Consider the following 19002-nt stretch of genomic DNA (forward strand, 5'->3'; position numbering starts at 1 on the left):
ACAGTTGCTTATTTGCACAGCATTTACGGAGCAACATTATCATTCATTTGGAGTCGTCATTTGGAGAACCTGATTTCTCTTTTAGCTCTGTTTTGTATCGTATCGCTTACTTTGTCAGTCTGCGGTTTGGTGCTCAGCAGGTAGTGTGCAGTGGGTTCATCACAGCTTTGTTGCTGCCTGCTGCAGCTGGAAACCACACTATGAGAGCGGTGAGAGTGAACCAAATCAGTAAAGTTGTTGGCCGAAACAATGAGCTGAAATTCACTACAACAAGCTTTTTGTTGATCATTTTGTGGGTTCATCACCAAGTGCGACCACTTTTACATTATTACATTCTTCTCCTATTGTCGTGAGACATTGCTATCATGAAAATATAGGATTGTGTTTTTTAAGTGTACATGGACATGTGTGCTGTGTATATATTGTTAAAACTAACGGTTTAGCATGTTTAGCAATGTAACTACAACAAAAATGATAATAAACGGTAAAAACCTGGAAGAAGATGAGCGCTACTGACAGACATAAAGTGTAAACTAGAATTGAGTTCAGGTTGTTTGTTGTCACAGTGTCAACAGATGGAATTACACAATCTGTGCTGTGAACGTTATATGTTCTTATTATAGTCTTTGATAACAGGTATTGAACGTACATGAATATTTCTTCTACTCCATCCTACAATGTTTTACTGCAATGTCTGCTAACGGTTGCACACAACAACAGTACAGAGAGATCAGTGTTAGTTTACTTTATTAATGATTGGTTTAAAATGCAGCGATAACCGGAGCAGTGACCTTCGCATATTCAACATCTCATCGCTGTGTTGTTTGCTGTGATTGCAGAACAATGATACAGCGCGTGTGATCCCTAATGTTGTAGCCGATAAAAGGATTACCTTCATAATTTGTTATTATAGTAAATTAAGTAGAAGAGGAAACAGACGGCACAACGTGTCAACAGCGTTATACTTAAAAGGAAAAAATCTTGGAACAGGATTTACTGAAAATCACACGTGAAATAGCTCCTGATAAGGACAACTTGGGCTAAAGTAACGCAGCCAATGTAGAAGAGGAGAAGGGATTTACTGTCCCTTGAGGGGAAATATTCTCAACTCTGTGCTGCTGCTTTTGAAGGAAACATCAAAACAGGATTTAACAGCGGAGACAGAAATATTAAAATCCAGGAGAATAAACATCAGCGTCAGTGTAAAAGAGGCAGACAGTGTGCAAACATTAAGAGTTTAAGTATGACCTGGGGTGTTTTAGGCTTTCATACCGTGAGTGACTGTGTTAATGTCAGTTTAATTGAGGGTTAACAGAAGTACGGATGAAACCGGGATTGCACTCACGGTCACTTTATTAGTTACATTGCCATTGGTCGCTTGAGATGTCCCACATGTCAATAATGCATTTGGTGAGGACTTCTGATGTGAGAAACTTTAAAATCCAAATACCTTATGTGTGAGCTTTGATTTGTTGTGTGCAATCATTACATTCCTGCAAAAGCTTTGATTTGACATTATCTTTACGCAACAGATTTTTCTAAAATCTCATTATGAAATGATACAAAAATAATGTAACTAACACGAACAGTAAACAAGCAGGCAGGTATTGCACGTTTATTTAATGTCTTTATCACGCTTTGAGATCCAGTGCATATTTTGTACAAAAGAAGAGACTAGCACATAGAAGATAGATAGATAGATAGATAGACTTTATTTCAGACTCAGGGTCCATAGAGAACATGTACTAATACAAGTATGTGTACTCTTTACGTAAGTGTTAAGTGCTACAGGAAAAGAGAGAAAAGCACATAATGGCATCCATGCTCTGTCAGCTTTAGCTATATATATATATAATGTGGCAGTAACTTTGAAGCTTGGTAAAGAATAAATAATCAATAATACAGAAAACGGCACTGATGAGGACCAAACCCTGAGTGTTTGCGCTCAAAGACATCCATTAGCCACAAGCTGACATTAGCTAAACATAATGTAAAACAGCGCAACAGTGATCTGCTTGCAATGTCCTTGTGTTTGTATCCTTGAGAAATAAACCATTTCTGAACTATTACTCACTGCACAAGCTGATCCCCACAGCACCGATATAAGATACCAGTGCTTCAGGAGTAGATCCAGGCTGCAGGTACACATGTACAGTAGAAGCCCTGCTTCCATGGCTCTGCTCTGTGAAGTGGAAAAGGGCTCCACATTAGACTATTTCTGGCTGCACAGCTGGAAAGCACTTTAATAGGCAAAGCAAGCCATTTATTTCTACTTATTATAGATATGTGACTCACACCGGTAGAAAAGCCCTGCTGTGCTGGAAGAAAAAGAAGGCGGTTCCCTGTTTCCGTTAATAAACATGCGATTCAAATACAAATGCACCGACTGTGGACCACAAAGACAACATAAAAGTGTCATTGCTACCCAGAGGCCTGTTGATCAAAGTGAGGCACCTGGGCTTCCTCTTTTTCCAAAATCTCTAGGGAACACCGAGGAGTACATAACAACTGCTGCCCTTCACATGAAAACCCTGCCGGTTCGCCCACTCTCTGCTTGTCTTTTTCTCTCTCCTTTTTTCTCAGTATTGCCTTTATATAGCTTTTTATTCTATTTTTATTTTGTTCTTAATTGTTGCACTCACCAAAAAAAACAACCCACATTGACAGTAAACATTTTATAGACGCATTCAATATGAAAGTGTTATTGTCATGCTGTTTTATATATGGATTCTGAGTTTTCTTTAAGACATTGTGTCCCTTAATATTCTCTCATCTCACTCACACACACACACACCTGCTCTGAGTGATATGAATACACACTCGGATGTTCTATCGCATTAGCAGTCGGACTAAGAGAGCGAGCATCGATACAGCCCATCTGTTCCTCTGTGATGTGGCTCCTGCAGGGCTCTCTCCACATTATCAATCGCCCCGCTGAGCCAAACGCTTGTAATTGTATCATATCTGTTGGCACAGACTACAAAGTCACAGCAACTGCTCTGTCATGCTAAGTGGAACAGAGACAAATGGAAAGAGCCCTGTAGTTGCACTTTATAGATGCAAACTGCACATTTTATGTGGAAGCGACTGCCGGTAACTGTGGTTATGTTTGCCAACTGAACAGCAATATACGTACACACACGCATCTCACGCGGCAATCTCCAATAACACAGATGGAACACTTGTTTATTTCCACATCTTTCCTGTGTGGCCGTTGTTTGGTATTGTTGGACATTGCACTGTGCTAACACGTTTTTATGTTCATCTCGGAGGAAACGTTTACTTCAAATATGCACTCGAGTATCTCGCTGGAATCCGAATACACAAACCAGCCAGTTAAAGTGCTTTCTCATTTCAGCCCCATTCCCTGCAATATTACTTCAATCTACCTTCTAAATGTACTTTATTTGCATTCATTCATTCAGGATCATGACACAATGCTAGGGCAAATATAATAAATCTAAATATAGATGGTCCAGTTCAAGTTAAAGGATTTAATGATTTTTTTAAAAAGCTTGACATCTCTGCACCATATCAAGGCAAATGCTTTACGCAAGGGAATCTCTGCGCATATCATTGCAATAAATACAGGACTCCTGCGCTTTGTCGTGCAAGTGCACGTGGGAATTGTAGTTCACACATCGTTCCCTAGCTCCATAAAGTGTGCTTAGAGTAGAGTGCAAGCATCCATGTGGATCTTCATTACTTATAGCTGATTTAGATAATTGATTGTCACAGCCTGAATTAACCTCAACAGATGTTTCCAGATAACTCATGCGGTTGCGATCACTCCGCTGTGTTGGGACTCGCTCGCACAGATGGAAGCCTTGAAATGTTCCCAGTAGTTTGTCACAACGGAGCAGCGAGTGTGACTGAACTGAGCTTTCAGCAGCACTGAGCTCACTGCTCAGCAGATCGCTGCAGACCTTTGTCTTACAGACTCGCCTTTTATTAAAACTATTCTGTAACTATTCTATATAGAGTGAACGGCTGGTCTTACTGGGAAAAAAACAGGCAATTTGCCAGATTAACAGGTAAGAGTCTATTTGGTTCAATAAATCATCGAGAGCCTCAGGCCCTGCCACAAAGCAGCTCACAGATCTGTAATCTGATCTGATAATACAGATCAAATCTGTGATTAATTCAGTGTATGATAGACTCTAAAAAGAGTAGATCGAAGACTAACATTCATTTTCTAATCTATTTAGCTGGTGCTGTGTATCCTTTTGTTCAGTTTGTATACATGTTGCTGCTTTTCCATCGAATAAATCTAAATTATCTTTGGTGGAAAATGTTCTGCTGCTGTTTTTATTCTTTATAATCTTGGGATGTTTTTTTCCCCAAAGGTGTAGTTTCAGTAGCCAGTAAAAGGAAAGCAACATAAATTATAATTATGTTCCGACTCTCTTTGCCACAGCTTTGAATCATCCAAGACATAAATCCATTGAAATGTTTAACAGGATTACGAGTCAAAGTAGGTAATCAGCATACTCGTCTGTGATCTGATTAGTTGAGGTCTAAACTACTAAAACTCTCATTAAGAATGTGGTGGAGGGTCCTGTAATGTTTTAGTTATGCTTATAAAATCTAAATGTGCTAAAAACCAGACTTCATTCGCAGTCATGAGCTGTTTTGAAGATGTTGGGAGTTCGCCCTGAGGAGTCAGAACTGAAGGGCAAGACTTCCTCTGCACTATTTTAGTGTCAAACCACCTGTCTCTGTCTCTGTAATAATTTGTGGTGAGGAAAAGTATTTCTCTAAGGCATTGTGCTTATTTCAGGAAACTTTTGGGAGAGCAGCCTGACAAGTCTCTGTGAGCAATTCAAAGAGCAGCGATACATGAACTACAGGCAGTATAGCTTGGTGTGAGTCTTTCAAAAATATCAGGGTTGAGCTCATTTCAAAGCCTTGTAGAGTCTTGAGTATTGTCTGCATTATGTCATGCACTGACCTCCCTGTGAGGCATTCAAAGCCATGCACACTATCTTCAAATACGCCAATATTTGATTTGTCTTCCTTTGAGAAAAGTTATCTATCGCTGGAATGATTATTTGGTTAAGAAATTAGCTGATCCGCAGAAAGTAATTTATCAACTATTTTGATAATCAAAATTTTAATGAGAACATTTGTGGGTGGTAAAAAATAAAAATCCTTGAATGAAAAACGAGTCTACAGCAGAGGCTCTATGTGGTTGTATCCAGGCACAGTGGGGCTTTCCGCTACATGCTAATGTAAGCATGCTAACATGCTGATGTTCACCACCTTAGTTTAGCATTTTAGCACGCTAGCATTTGCCAATTAGCACTATACACGAAGTGCCACTGAGGCTGATGGGATTGTTATTAGTTCTGCAGGTATTTTGTCATAAACCACAGTTTTGGCAGTCCATCCAAAAGATGTTGTGATATTTCCAATTGAACCTCGTGGTGGCGCTACTGGGAAAGTCAGAAATTTCCTCAAAGGACCTTTAATTTATGTAGCAAAGCTGGTGGTAAACCATTAACTAGTTGTCAAGATATTTCCCTCTGAACCACAAATGTCCACCTCATGTTGTGTCAAGTGTCCATCCATCCAATAGATGGAGTTATTTCAGCCTGAACCAAAGTGGTGGACTCACCGACCAACCATGAACCATACCCATAGCATGGTCAAAAATACAGCCATTCATATTAGCACACTTGCCTTCGTCAGAGTGTTTCGACACACCATGAACCCACACCATTAAGAAGCCCACCTGCACACGCCTGCATAAAGGTGAACCCACGTATTTGGTCACAAAGAGCAGTTCTAACAGAGGAAACATCTTTAAACATTTGATTCACTCGGAGCAAAACTCTAGAGCAGCTAACATGGAGATATGCTGCGGCTCAGAATGTCTCGACTACTGACTGCTCAGTGCATATCTGGGTAAATAGCTCATTCAACATTAAAGGCTAATTCACAGACATAACAGGTGATGCAACATCTCTTATGATCTATTCATTGTTTGAGTCATTTATCAAGTAGAACTGTTCATTTTCTGCTTGTCCGTGTTTCTATATCATTGTAAGTTCAATGTCTTTGGGACTGTTGGTCACATAAAACCTTTGTGATACTGTGAGTATCTGTTGCGCTTTAAAAGAACCTCAGCAGACTCCGGCTCATGTGATGAAGACATCTTCGTGCCAGCATGTGCTCTTTGTTAAAACTTGCAGCAGAAAGAGTTCCTGCCGGTCTTGGTACACATGGGCTGACTCGTCACGCTGATCTGTGCTCCGGGCCACCGTGATGCAGTTTAACACATCAGTGTTTGGTGGAGGGATTATTTGATGCAGTCTGGATGTGCGTTGGTTTATTAGTATGCTCAGACGCGATCAGTCAGTCAGGCTTGTACTCTCAGATTTCACTCAGCTCGTCTCGCTGCACTGCTGTCAGAGTTGCATCATTAAGATATTCTTCGTGCTCCGCAGATCAAGTTGTTTTGAAAGATCAGCAGCAGTGACATTTATCAGTATATAAACATAGAGCGTCGGGATCCCTTAATCTCATTTCCCCCCTATTGTAGCAATCCACAGACGGAAGGAAAACGACAGTCAGTCAGAGAGCGAGAGCTGCAAAACTATGTAATTAGCTTTTGAGTGATTATTGTGAATTCATGCTCTGATGGTAAAGTAAATAAAATAGATACAGGCAATGGAAACCATTCCCCAATCTAAAAATATCGTAGTTATTTTCTTCTACACAGCTGTCTTGCAACCGTAGGAAATTACCTTGTAGCCCCCGGGGGGGCTGGGACCCCCAAGTGGACAACCACTGCTTTAAAAGGCCACAGTGAAGCCCTGTTCTGGTGCTTAGGCTCCTCAGTCTGCCTTTACTTTAATGATTAGGAGGTTTAAAAAGGTAATTTAAGGATTATTCATGTGACTCCTCCGCCACTTTATAGATAAAGGGAATTGTGAGTGATTACATTTGAATATTTAAGGTCACCCGAGTTTATAATAACATAATACATCATATCGTTTGTTGGTTTTTAAAGCATGGCTATGAATAACTTTGAGTTTGAACAATCTTCCAGGTGTATATGTGCAAAACAGCTGCGCAGGTGTGAATATTTATGGGACCTTCTGTGACTATGAAGTTAAAAATCGTCTGGTATTTCAAATGATGCACGTTGTGCTAACTTGTCCATATGACGTCGACATTTCACACATCGTGCAAAAACAAAATTGGAATTCATTGAGTTGAATTTATTGGCCAGCCTCTTTCTCTTTTGAAGGACTTGCTCACTCGTGATTGGTGTTGCTGGTTTTGATGCCGAAAACTCTCATTCTTACTTTCATCATTTTTGTTGAAGGTCAGTCGTGGCAGCGTGTTACAATTCTCTGTTTTTGTGATAAATCGTAAATCGTTACAACATAAAAGTAGAATATATACACAAGTATTTTGTATTATTATTGTATATCACTAGATTAGCAGAGATAAATGCTCTGTTTCTACTTATCATAAAGACTTGACCTTTGAAAAGTTTAAAGTTGATGCGTGTGGCTGGTCCTATTTATTCGTTTCTAGCCATCATGAGCGCTATTATTTAAAGTTATTCATAGAATTTACGAGGATAAAATGTTATAGAAAACAGTGGACTACACTATTTGCTGTTATCTGCTTTCTGGACTGTGTTTGTCAGTTTGAAAAAACCTTTATTAATTTCATTTGTTGATGTGGCTGACGGTTGAGGTGAATCGTGGAAGCCGTGAATCAGTGCACCAGAAAACACTCTGCTGCATGAGGATGAACTGAACCTCCGTAACTTGTGAACTTAGTCTGCTTTGTTGTGATCAGTGTTCTAGAGTTAATCCCTTGCTGATGTAGCTGATGGTTGAGGGGAATCCCTGACGATGGATGACTGCAGTGGAAATCGGGAGTCAGTTTGGGCGAAGACAGAGGAGAAGACATCTAATTAGAAGCCAGAGGTTGGGGAAGGAGCGAGTGTGAGGAAGATATAGATGGTGAGGTAGAGGGGAAGACAAGGGAGGACAGGAAAGACTCCAGAGAAGGAAATTAAACAGGAAAAATAATCATGTATAATGAAAGGTACTGGAGACCGCTAAAGTAATGAAAGAAATCAATAAATGACTTGTAATGAGTTGAAAGGTAATGGAGCTAATTGGTCTAATTAAAGTGTAATCATTTCCGGTGAAGGTCTCAAACTGAGGATAATGTGTTGTCTGGACTTTGGCTCACACCACGTGCCCGTCCCTTTTCATTTTGGAAGAAGCTCCGGCTCATCAAGTCAAATTCCTAACAAGTCATGCGCATTAAGAGGACAAAGGTGTAAGCAAGTCTGACACAGGCGATGTCTGATCTCTCCTCCTTATGCCAAGGGACAGCAGCAGCAAGGGAGGAAACGTCAGGACAGCCGAGGTATGAGAGGCGGAGCTCAGAGAGACGGGCTCTTGTTTTTTCTGGTCTTAGATTATTCAGCAGCTCTAAATGCAAATGTGATTGAGATGTAATCACTGGAGACACATTCAGAGCTGGTTAGAGTTCACACGTGTTTAATATTGTGTGAATGGACGTCCTTGACTGTGGTGACGAAGCATCTAGTCACCTTTGTCATAAAACGCAGTCCTTGAGGTCACCCGGCACTGATTGGGTGGCTTGCATGTCAAAAGACATTGATCGATTGATTGATTTATTTTCATGTCATGCGCACGATGTGCCCGCCCCTCACGTGCTTATAAGAGACCAAAGACACAGCTGCAGTGGTCCAACATTTCATTACAATACAAAATAGAACCATTGCTCATATTAAAAAGGCATTTTAATGAAGGGAGTTCAACGTTTGTCATTTAAATATCGAGACAACCTTTCAAAATTGATTTAGCCCAGACATCTTTTAGCAAATCAGTCGTAAAGCATGCAGTGGTCTCTTCTTTGGCTTTAATGTTTGATCAAGCACAAGCGGTGGTCACAGTTTCCACCTCTGGGACTGCCTCCACACGGACAGACTCTGGCTTCCATCTAACAAGACTGCAGAGGCTGCACCAGAAAGCAGGTTCACTTTGTTATTTGAAAGACTTTGCTGAGTAAAACCCAACATCAGTGTGGGATTTACTCAGCAAAGGATAGACACATGTCAGATAAACTGACACAGCCGCAGAGTGCTTGTCTGGCTTTAGGGCTACATTCAAGGTAAATTAAAGATCTGTTCAAACTAAAACCACAGCTGGGCATGCTTCGATACCCAGCAGAACCATTTACGAGTTTGAAGATTTTAAAAGGAACTTCACCAGAAAGACAAACTGTTACCTTTCTACTTGCTAGCTGTTCAACATTAATTAAAAAAGACTTTAAGCTAGTTTATTTTCATTACTAGGATGTTTAACACAGCAGTGCCATGATATTTTTCCTTTTTTTAAAGAAATAAAACTTTAAGGATAAAAAATACAAAAAGGAGACACTAAAACTGCCAATATTCTATCTACACACTGGTGCAGCAGATAATTGAGAGAAAAGTATGAAATCATAATCTAAAGCAGGGGTCTTTTCAGGCCAAGGACCCCCAAACTGATAGAGAGATGGGGCAGGGACCCCCGACTATATATATTGTATAGAATTGTGTTTTATATTAAACTGGGCCTAGTGCCAAGTATAAACATACCTTGTTATTATGCGTTCAATACTAAGCTATTCAAATAATACAAAGGTTCATATATTCATGTTTTTATTTTAAACATCTGCAAGGTACAGTGAGTAGGGGGGCCGTGCCACTGCCATTTATAAACATACCTTGTCAGCTGATACCAATGCCAATATCAACATTGTCTGTCAATTGCATGATAATCATGCACACAAGATATTCAAATTGACGTTGTTATGCGGTATGTTTTGGGTCATTATCCATCTGCACTGAGAAGCGCCTTTCAATCATTTTTGCAGCATTGGCTTGAATTTGAGCAGATGGTATAGCCTTAAACGCCTCAGAACTCATCCTGCTACTTCTGTCAGCTCTGACATCCTCAATGAACAACGGTGACCCAGTTCCATTGGCAGCCATACAAGCCCATCCATAGCACTGCCTCCACCATGTTAAACAGATGATGTGGTTTTCTCCGGATCATGAGCCGTTCCTTTTCTTCATTATACTTTTCTCTTCCCATCATTCTGGTACACGTTAATCTTGGTTAATCTTGTTCCTAAACTGGTCAGGCTTTTTTCAGCTGCTTTCTGGCAAAGTCTAATCGGGCCTTCCTGTTCTTCAGTGTTACCAGTGGTTTGCACCTTGTCGTAAACTCTCTGTGTTTAGATGTGTTAAGCTCTTGATCGTAGACTTTGACAATGACAGGAGATGTTATGAAAGGGTTTTCCTTCACCAAGGAAAGAATTCTGCGATCATCCACTTTAGATGTCTTTCCTTGTCTTTCGGGCCTTTTGATGTTGGTGAGCTTCCCAGTACATTCCTTATTTTTAAGGATGTACCAAACTGTTGATTTAGCCAATCCTAATGTTTCTGCTATCTGTCTGATAGATGTGTTTGGCCTCCTTCACTTGCATTGACACCTCGTTGGTCCTGAGTGGGCTGAGTGTTTAAGGAACATCTTGAATCAACTCCAGACCTTCTATCTGCTTAATTCGTCATGGAATAACGAGGGAACAGGCCACACCTCTCCATGAAGCCATCTATCAGACAGTTGTCCAATTACTTCTGAGCCTCTGAAAATATGGGGGACTGTGTAAAAATGGCTGTAATTCCTAAACGGTTAATGTGGTGTTTTTGTTATATCCATTGGATTGAAGCTGAAAGTCTACACTTCAACCACATATTATTAAAAGATAAGTCTGACCAACAGGACACACACACACACACACACACACACACACACAGACCTGAGAGAGAGCTGGCTAGACAGCAGGAAGCATTTGAGTGAAAGAGGTGCCAAAGGACGAGATAAAACGGCTTCACTCTTCTTAATGTAGCTTTCGGGATCAGTGGTCTGGAGATGCCACTTTATCCCTCTATCTCCCCTCTGTGTGTCCGCCACCATTCAGCCCTGAGCCGTCTAGCCCTCACTGTTGACCACACAGCTCTGATAATGTCAGATGAATCTTTGACAGTACTCCTGATCAAACGCTCGAGTAGGACGACTCAAAGGGAACACAATAATCTGTCTGCTCGCCTCTGCTGTCATCCATCATTGCTCTGCTGCACTGTCTCAAAAACATATTAGGGACCGCAATTCTACCGCCAAAGACACACTGGGATTCATGCAATACTGATTAAATACATACAGTAGGACCTTCTCTGAGTGATGGAATTTGCCACAACTCAAAAATGTGCTCATTTCCCAGCAGGAGATCACAAAGTCCTCTCGTAAAAGCAGAAAGAAAAAAAGAGCTGAGGAAGAAGCCAGAATATATATATATATTTTTTGGGGAGCAATTAGTGTGAGCAGAAGAGGACAAGGGATATAATCCATCACTTACCACATGCCAAGTGATGCACTTTAATTTGCATTTAAATCTGTCTACAATTGGAGGGAATCTTCTACTTTTAAGGGTAATTTGTAAGGCAGCACAGTGGAGAGAGAATGATTATAAGTGATTGTGTAGTTTTTTGGTTCAATCTTTTTACTGCCAGTTTGTTAGTTTATTAGTGCTGTTATTGCAGATTACGCTTCAGAGGCCATATGCTTACTTGCCATCTGATTAATGTGTTGCACTCTGGTGATGCTGCCATTACTGCAGGGGCTTAGTCTAAAGAAATTCAGGTTCACTGGCTCTACAGATCGGATCTCGCTCATTCTGAATAAGGACATTAGCCTCAGTGAATGAATGCGGATGCTACTCAAACATTAGACTGAAGTAGTTAAGACTGTAGATTTGGGGAAAATAACTTTGTTACCACTTTTGCCCGACATTGTGAAAGTGCTGCGAAAAGGAATGTTGCAGCTTTAGGCAACATTGGTTTACACAATAAATTTGCTGCAAATGATTTTAAATCAACAAACTTGCAATCCATGATTTATTCCTCTGCATTCAGATGAAATACTTTCAGTCAGATGAAGAATTTGGATTTCATGGAGATGCATGAAGATGAATTCATGAAGCAGCATCCGGTTGTCTCTTCAGGTTAAGTTTTATATGCATTTGTGCCAGTGACAGTTTTCGGTTGTCTGTCTGTCCGTACCATTCTCATGAATGCGATATCTCAGGAATGCCTTGAGGGAATTTTTTTCACATTTGACACAAAGGACCACTTGGACTCAAGGATGAACTGATTAGAATTAGGTGCTCAAACATCACTGTGATATATTTTCTTATTGTCCACACATTTTATGAAACCAAACCTAAAATAGTCCATCTCTCTTTACTTTACAATTCCACTATACCCATCTGTTCCTACTGAAGGAAATCTTTACAAATGGGACACAAACAATGTTTAATTTCATAAAAAACACACTCAAACAACAGTAAATAGTGCATTTGTTGGGGATTATGTTCAACTGTGTGGAGTAATACACATTTGGTGAGTGAGTACTTATGGCAGCAGGACTGTGTGTGGAGAGTCAACATAAATGACAGTGTGTGTGTTTGTTGTGATGAAGGAACATGTTCCAGTGGATGAGTGAGGCTGTAGCTTCTGAAGTCCTTTACATATGACAAGCAGGATGCCACCAGGGTAATGGCAGCTTGTTTACTTCTACTTACTTTCATGGATTAGACCGTAGAGTCACTATGGAACCACATTAACCTTTCTCAAAACACTTCTCCCTCCTCCTGCCTGGGCCTGAGGGAACTCTCAGTCACATGCAGGTGTATGTTTACAGCTGCAGCTGGAATCCTTGTGGACATAGAGGATTTATAATTAGAAGATTGGAGCTTTACTCACCAAAGTAAAGGTTACCGTTACTATTGCACACCTAATAATGTTATCAAGATTGTTTGTAGCCTGCAACAATCTTGTCATTTCAACCACAAATGTCTTGAAATTTGACTTGGACTCCCAGAAAATGACTAGTGAGCATCTCTGATACAGCATGATATTCATTAAGTAAATTATGGTTTTCAGTTGTTGACAGTTTATCAAATTTTACATTTTGGTCACCTAAAAAAATCCAAGATGCCGAACTCAAGGCTTTAAAACCGTCGTACACAAAACAATGGGTGACGTCACGGCGACTGCATCTACTTCTTATGTACAGTCCATGCTGCACACGCAGCATCGATCAGAGCTTTAATCATCATTACCACTGTTTGTTGTTTAATTGCCCAGAATGCAGCACTGTGGCGGCGCCTCTGATGTGACAGAGAGATTAATCACAAGAAATGATTTGCTTGTGACTCAGGACAGGGCCCATCTACTCTCAAATAGAAGCATAATGAAGAAGAGCAGAATAATGAGAAGAGAGATTGAGTGAGGGGAGAGGAAAGATGTCAGTGATGCCGTTGTTAGTGTTTTATGTTCGAACACCAGTGAGTGAAGGGGTTAATTTTCCGGAACATTGACCGATCTGTCCCGAACCATTACAATAATGAAGACATTCTTCGGAGGACAATGACAGCGTATTGGCATTCTCTAACTCGTTCCTCTGTAATTAACAGTTTGGTTTTCAACGAGCCTCGCAGGGTCATAAAACTTAATCGGCGCGTTATTAGAGTCAAAATCAAAGTTTCAATCATTTATACAAATACAACAGGTGCAAATAATCTGACTTGATTAACTGGTGCTGACACACAGCAGTGCTTTAACAAACTGCATGACTGATACAGTAGTGCAGGCAAAGGTATAATGTGGATTTCACATTGGAAAGATGTAAAACAGTAAACAATGCCATGTACCACTATATATTACCAGGTTTTCATCCATATGATTTTATTCACATTTTGATTTATTTTTCTCCAAACTCATGTCTCCACTCGACCAGAGAGCCCGTAAGATCCAGAATAAAAAGCCTGTGTGTGTCGGTTGTGTGTAACTGCAGCATCCCTGGTTTGACTCCAGACCACAGGCCTGGTTGCATATCACCCTAATCCCTATCACCATAGCAACTAATAGGCCCTTTTCACAGCAGACCTTCTCATAGCAGGAAGAGCACAGCTGTTACCAACAACCTTAAAGACGGCCCTGTTCTGTTCAAGCTATTCAAGCAGGTTTTAGCGATGTCCTGAAACCGAATCATTATTTTTTTTTTATTTACACCTGTGCTTTTCCTGATGTGACATGTCAACATGTCTTCTGTCATCCTGGTGGTGAAGCAGCAATGATGCGTGTTCTGATGTGTCAGGGAATTGAAAGTATTGAAGAGTCTTCCAGGGCGAGTCTCTGCAAGTTTTACACGTCTGAATTCGGTAAAGTTCCTCCCGCCTTTCCTGATGGGTCCTCTCAAGCTCAGTCATATTGGATGGTGGACGTCTGTGAGCCGTCATCCTCGTGTCTCTCCACTGTGGCGTTCCAGTCAGGGCTTTGACTGGGCCTATTTAACAACATTAGACTTATACACTGGCCTCTCCAGCGTTGTCTTGACTGCATGCTTCTGTTAGCTGTCATGCTGAAAGGAGGACTTTCACCCCAGTGGGAGGACATGTGCACTCTGGAGCAGGTTTTCTTCAATGACTTCTCAGTATGTAGAGGCTTACTCTTTGGTGAGCAGGAAATTAGAGATTTCAGACACTTATTGGAACTCCTCCAGTCAGTCTGCATGTCAAAATGTCCCTGGGTAAGATACCGAACCCCAATTTGCTCCTGAAATATGTGTCATAGGTGTGTGAGTGTGTGTAAATGAGCATGTAGATTATCCTGGTTTGTAGGATGCACCTTGTATAGCAGCCTCTGCCGTCAGTGAATGAATGTGTGTGAATAGCTAAACGCTTTTAGTAGTCGGCTAGAAAGGCCATTTACCATTTATTATTCATTATGACTAACAGATGCAATTTGTTCATCGATAAAATGGGACATATTGCATTGTGGTATTATTAGAAAGATACATTTACTCAAGAACAGTTTTATACAACTTATAAAGGACAAATACACATATATCATGTTCATTTCAACTTTAGATTAACTTTAGATTATTAATACAAAATATAACCAATATTCAACAAGAAATAGCTCATACATTATGATGTATTATTACAGGTTAAGCTACCTGGCAGTATATGAAGTAGTTCAAATTAGCTCCACCATTGCCAGCTACAACATTAGTGATTCTTACGTACTAATTCTAAATTGGTTCCAATCCAATAATAAAACGAGCCATTCTGCATAAGTACCTTTAAGTATATTTTGATGACAAAACTGTATGTAGTTTAAGTACAGTTTTGAATTGAAGACCATGCTTGTAACAGTATTCGTACATTGATATTGTTACTTTTACTTAAAGCAGCAGTGCCTTTGTTCATGTTATTAGTAACACCCGTGCTTTTCCTGCTCTGACAAGTCAAAATGTCTGCGGTGAGAAAGGCCTATCGAGTTCTAGAGATGATCTGCAGGATGATCAGTGCAAACGGGATGCAGCTGAGCTCAGTCTGGAGCGCCATAGCAAAGGCTGAGGACTCATTCACATTTTATTTAGCTGAAACAGCTCAAGCGTTTTCTGTACGTAGTTTCCAGACAGCTGTCTATTACTGTACGCAGTGACAACAATTGTAAATTGATGAGTATGATACGACAATATCATGTTTATCACAACCGCACTCAAGTCAGAAGGGTATTTCTCTTCAAGTGACAGAGAGAAGAAAGATGGCGGTGTGTTTGTGTGTCTGCTTCTTTTGTGCATGCACGTTTCAAAGCCATGTGTGCTCTCAAGCTGTGTCAAATCCAAGTGAACCTGAGATAAACCGAGCAGAGCTCACAATAAACTGAGCTCTAGTGTTGTCAAACACTGTATAAAGTCCGTAAGAAGCAGCTTATTGACTCCTTTCTATGCCTTTTTGTAATGCAAACAGCTTTACAAACAGCTTTGAATTGTCTTCAAATCTGTCCCGCATCCCTGAGGCTTCAGCTCAGCCTGACAGCCCGGATACAAAGTGTTTGCTGTGGTAGCAGGGTGTGTTCACGCTGCAGTGGTGCTGGTTAGATTAGATTAGATTAGATTGATTGCATCTGTAAATACAGTTTTGATTGTGTGTCCCTTTGCATGTTCAGTCAAACAGCCCTACACGTGGTTATAAACTGTGCCATTGTAGAAGCAGGTAGAGGTTTATGTGGAGAATGTCCTCAGCTGCCTCAGATGTGCTGCAGTGCTTCAGCAATGACAGATGTGGTGTTGGGTCACTTCGGGTTGTTGGAAAGCACCCAAGAAACTAAAACCTATGAGATTCAGAATGTCTTTAATGTCAAGTTCGCGTTGGCTGCTGCTCTAAGAGAACATTGAAGTGGTTGTGAGGTTTGGTTGGCTGACCAGAGTTAAGTAGAAATAGAACAAAGAAACAGACAGTAAAATGCTAAACAAACACGCCAATACGCCAGCTCATCATAGAAGGTACGGTCCAAGGTGGTGTTTAGTATGGACATCATTATACTCCTGCTGCCGCTGCCCTCAGGCTCAGCCCTGTGATAGAATGTGAATTACATATCAAAGCCTTTTCCATTACATATTGAACAGTCCTGGTGTTGAACCTGGCAGCGAGCAGAGAATACTTCACTCCTTCTGTGGCCTAATTATTTCTGTTGTTCCGTTCTGCTGCCATAACTTTTGACAAGAAACCTACACCCTGCTTATCTCACTCTGATCCATTAAAACGTTTTTTTTTTTATACACCTCCACCACCTCTTGTCTCTGACCTTTGACCTATGAACCTGTGCATGCGACAGTGTCTGCCCGGTCCACCCTTACCACCTTGCTCAGTCCCCCCCGCCATGCGTCTGTGTTCGCTCCGCTACCCGCAGGTCGGCGACCAGATCTTGGAGGTGAACGGCCGCAGCTTTCTGAGCATCCCGCACGACGAAGCCGTCAGGGTCCTGAAGTCGTCACAGCACCTGATGATGACGGTGAAAGACGTGGGCCGCCTGCCGCACGCGAGGACGGTGGTGGGCGAGACCAAGTGGATCGCCAGCTCGCAGATCGGAGAGAGCTCCGCCAACAGCAGCATGGCAGGGTGAGTTTTGATTGGTCCTAAAAAAACATCTGGTCTAAGCCCACACAAAGTATTGTTACTCTGCCTTGCTAATGCTACTGTTTTTACCGTTTATTGATTATTAAAGTATCGACAGCATTATTAGTATATTTGCATTTGCATGAATTAAAATTGTTACAAATGTCTTTCGGCGATTCATTATTATCAAAAAGCAAACGCAACAAAGAGTGGCAATTATAATTAAAATGAAATAAGATTCCTTTTTTTTCAAAGTGCTTTAATGTAGGTGATTTCAAGAAAAATGTAAAAATATTGTGACACCCAAATTAAGATAAAATTAAAGAAATAGTTTGACTTATTTGAAGAAAAGAATGCTTATTCTAAGAATAGTTTAAATAGATCGATACCGCTCTCATGTCTGTACTCTAAATGCAACCAGAAGACGATTAGCTTAGCTTAGCATAAAGGCTTAAAGCAGGGGGAAGTAGCCTGGCTCTGCCCAGCAGTAACAACATCTGCCTGCCTCTTTTTTTAAATTATTTGTTAAAAACAAAACAAAGTGTAAGTTTTCTGAATTAACTGCAGCACTTCTGCGTCTGAGGCAGCTGAGGACGTTCTCCACATAAACCTCTACCTTTAACAGCTTCTACAATGGCACAATTTATAATAATATTTAGTCGGGTGGTTTGATTGAAAATACAAAGGGACACATAATCAAAACTGTATTTATATTACATGTAATGTTATTATGTTACATCACTTTCATCAGATGAGTAAGTTTGACACATACAATACCTGCCTTGTTGCAATTTACACAGAGACGTTCAAATGCTATGAGAGTTACCAAGAAGTGAAGAACCTTACTATCACAATTCATTTTACATTGTCTGTGAGTTAATCTGATTTAACTTGTCACTGAACACTGACGAAATTACCAAAGATGTTGTACTTTATTCTAAACTATGTGAGTTTCAGTAATGAAAATTGGCACAAGAAAGAATTAGACTTGAGCAGCGCAGCAGTGAAAAAGACTTCACGGAGATAATGAAGAAAAAAGAATCCTCTGATTCCAGTTAAGTAGATGCCAAAGTCTTTAACAGCCGAATGTGATCAAGCGTCCGTCAGAGCTCAGAACTCTCATTCGCTCCTTTTTTGCAGATATAAAAATGCAATATGCAGCTCTGTTGGAAAAATGCCAGAGCTCGTTTCAAAATGCCACACCTGAGAAACTCATCTGCAGCTCATGACCTGGAATAAATGTAATCCCCAACAACCAAATTAAAGTCTGGTATAAATGCCAGACTCATTTTCTCATCAGTTCAGTAACACACAACCCGACAGCCCGACAACTCTGAACGTGTAATTCCTCTGTTTCTCCCAAATAAACGGGGGCTATGACGGGTATTTAACATTTACCCCACAAGGTGATGTTCTGTCAGAGTTATTAAAGTGTTACTTGCCACAGAGAGACAGATGGTTGTTCCCTGTATGTTTAATCATGTTTTTAAACCATGGCATCTCTCCACACATTAAGCCATAGCTGCAACAACAGCAAGTTTTTTCTTGTTGAATTTTAATTTCACATGTTTAATAATCCAAAAGGGAACAAATTGGAATATGCACCAGGAGGTAGTTACACAAGATCAAACACTAGGTGCTGTGCTGCCCTAAATTAATGTTTTGCAAACTAATTAGTGTCTTTACTATGCTGCATACACAAACTTACATGAAACACTGTTATTCCTTTGAATTATTTTACATTCTAGATAGGACTTTAAATTAGTGCTGCACACAGTTTTTCATTTAGTATCTGTTCCTTAAAGACTACCAATTATCTGGCAGTACAAAGAGAACAGCCAAGGAGGAGACAATTGAAGAATCAGTATGAGAGAATGGACTAAATGGCTAAATTGGTCTCAAAAGTCACCCGGGCTAATTTAATTTGAA

At 40.5% G+C, this 19002-nt stretch overlaps 1 protein-coding gene across 1 annotated transcript in view; it reads left to right on the forward strand.

The window, feature by feature from the left end:
- Positions 1 to 19002, forward strand: part of whrna (whirlin a) — a 123842-nt gene that overhangs the window by 71172 nt on the left and 33668 nt on the right. Inside the window, 1 exon segment of the mRNA XM_076079911.1 lies at positions 16868 to 17076. Within this exon segment, the coding sequence (XP_075936026.1) occupies positions 16868 to 17076 (209 nt within the window).

Source organism: Anarhichas minor, unplaced genomic scaffold, assembly GCF_050575085.1.
Source record: "Anarhichas minor isolate MPS153535 unplaced genomic scaffold, ASM5057508v1 ptg000073l, whole genome shotgun sequence".
Taxonomy (NCBI): domain Eukaryota; kingdom Metazoa; phylum Chordata; class Actinopteri; order Perciformes; family Anarhichadidae; genus Anarhichas; species Anarhichas minor.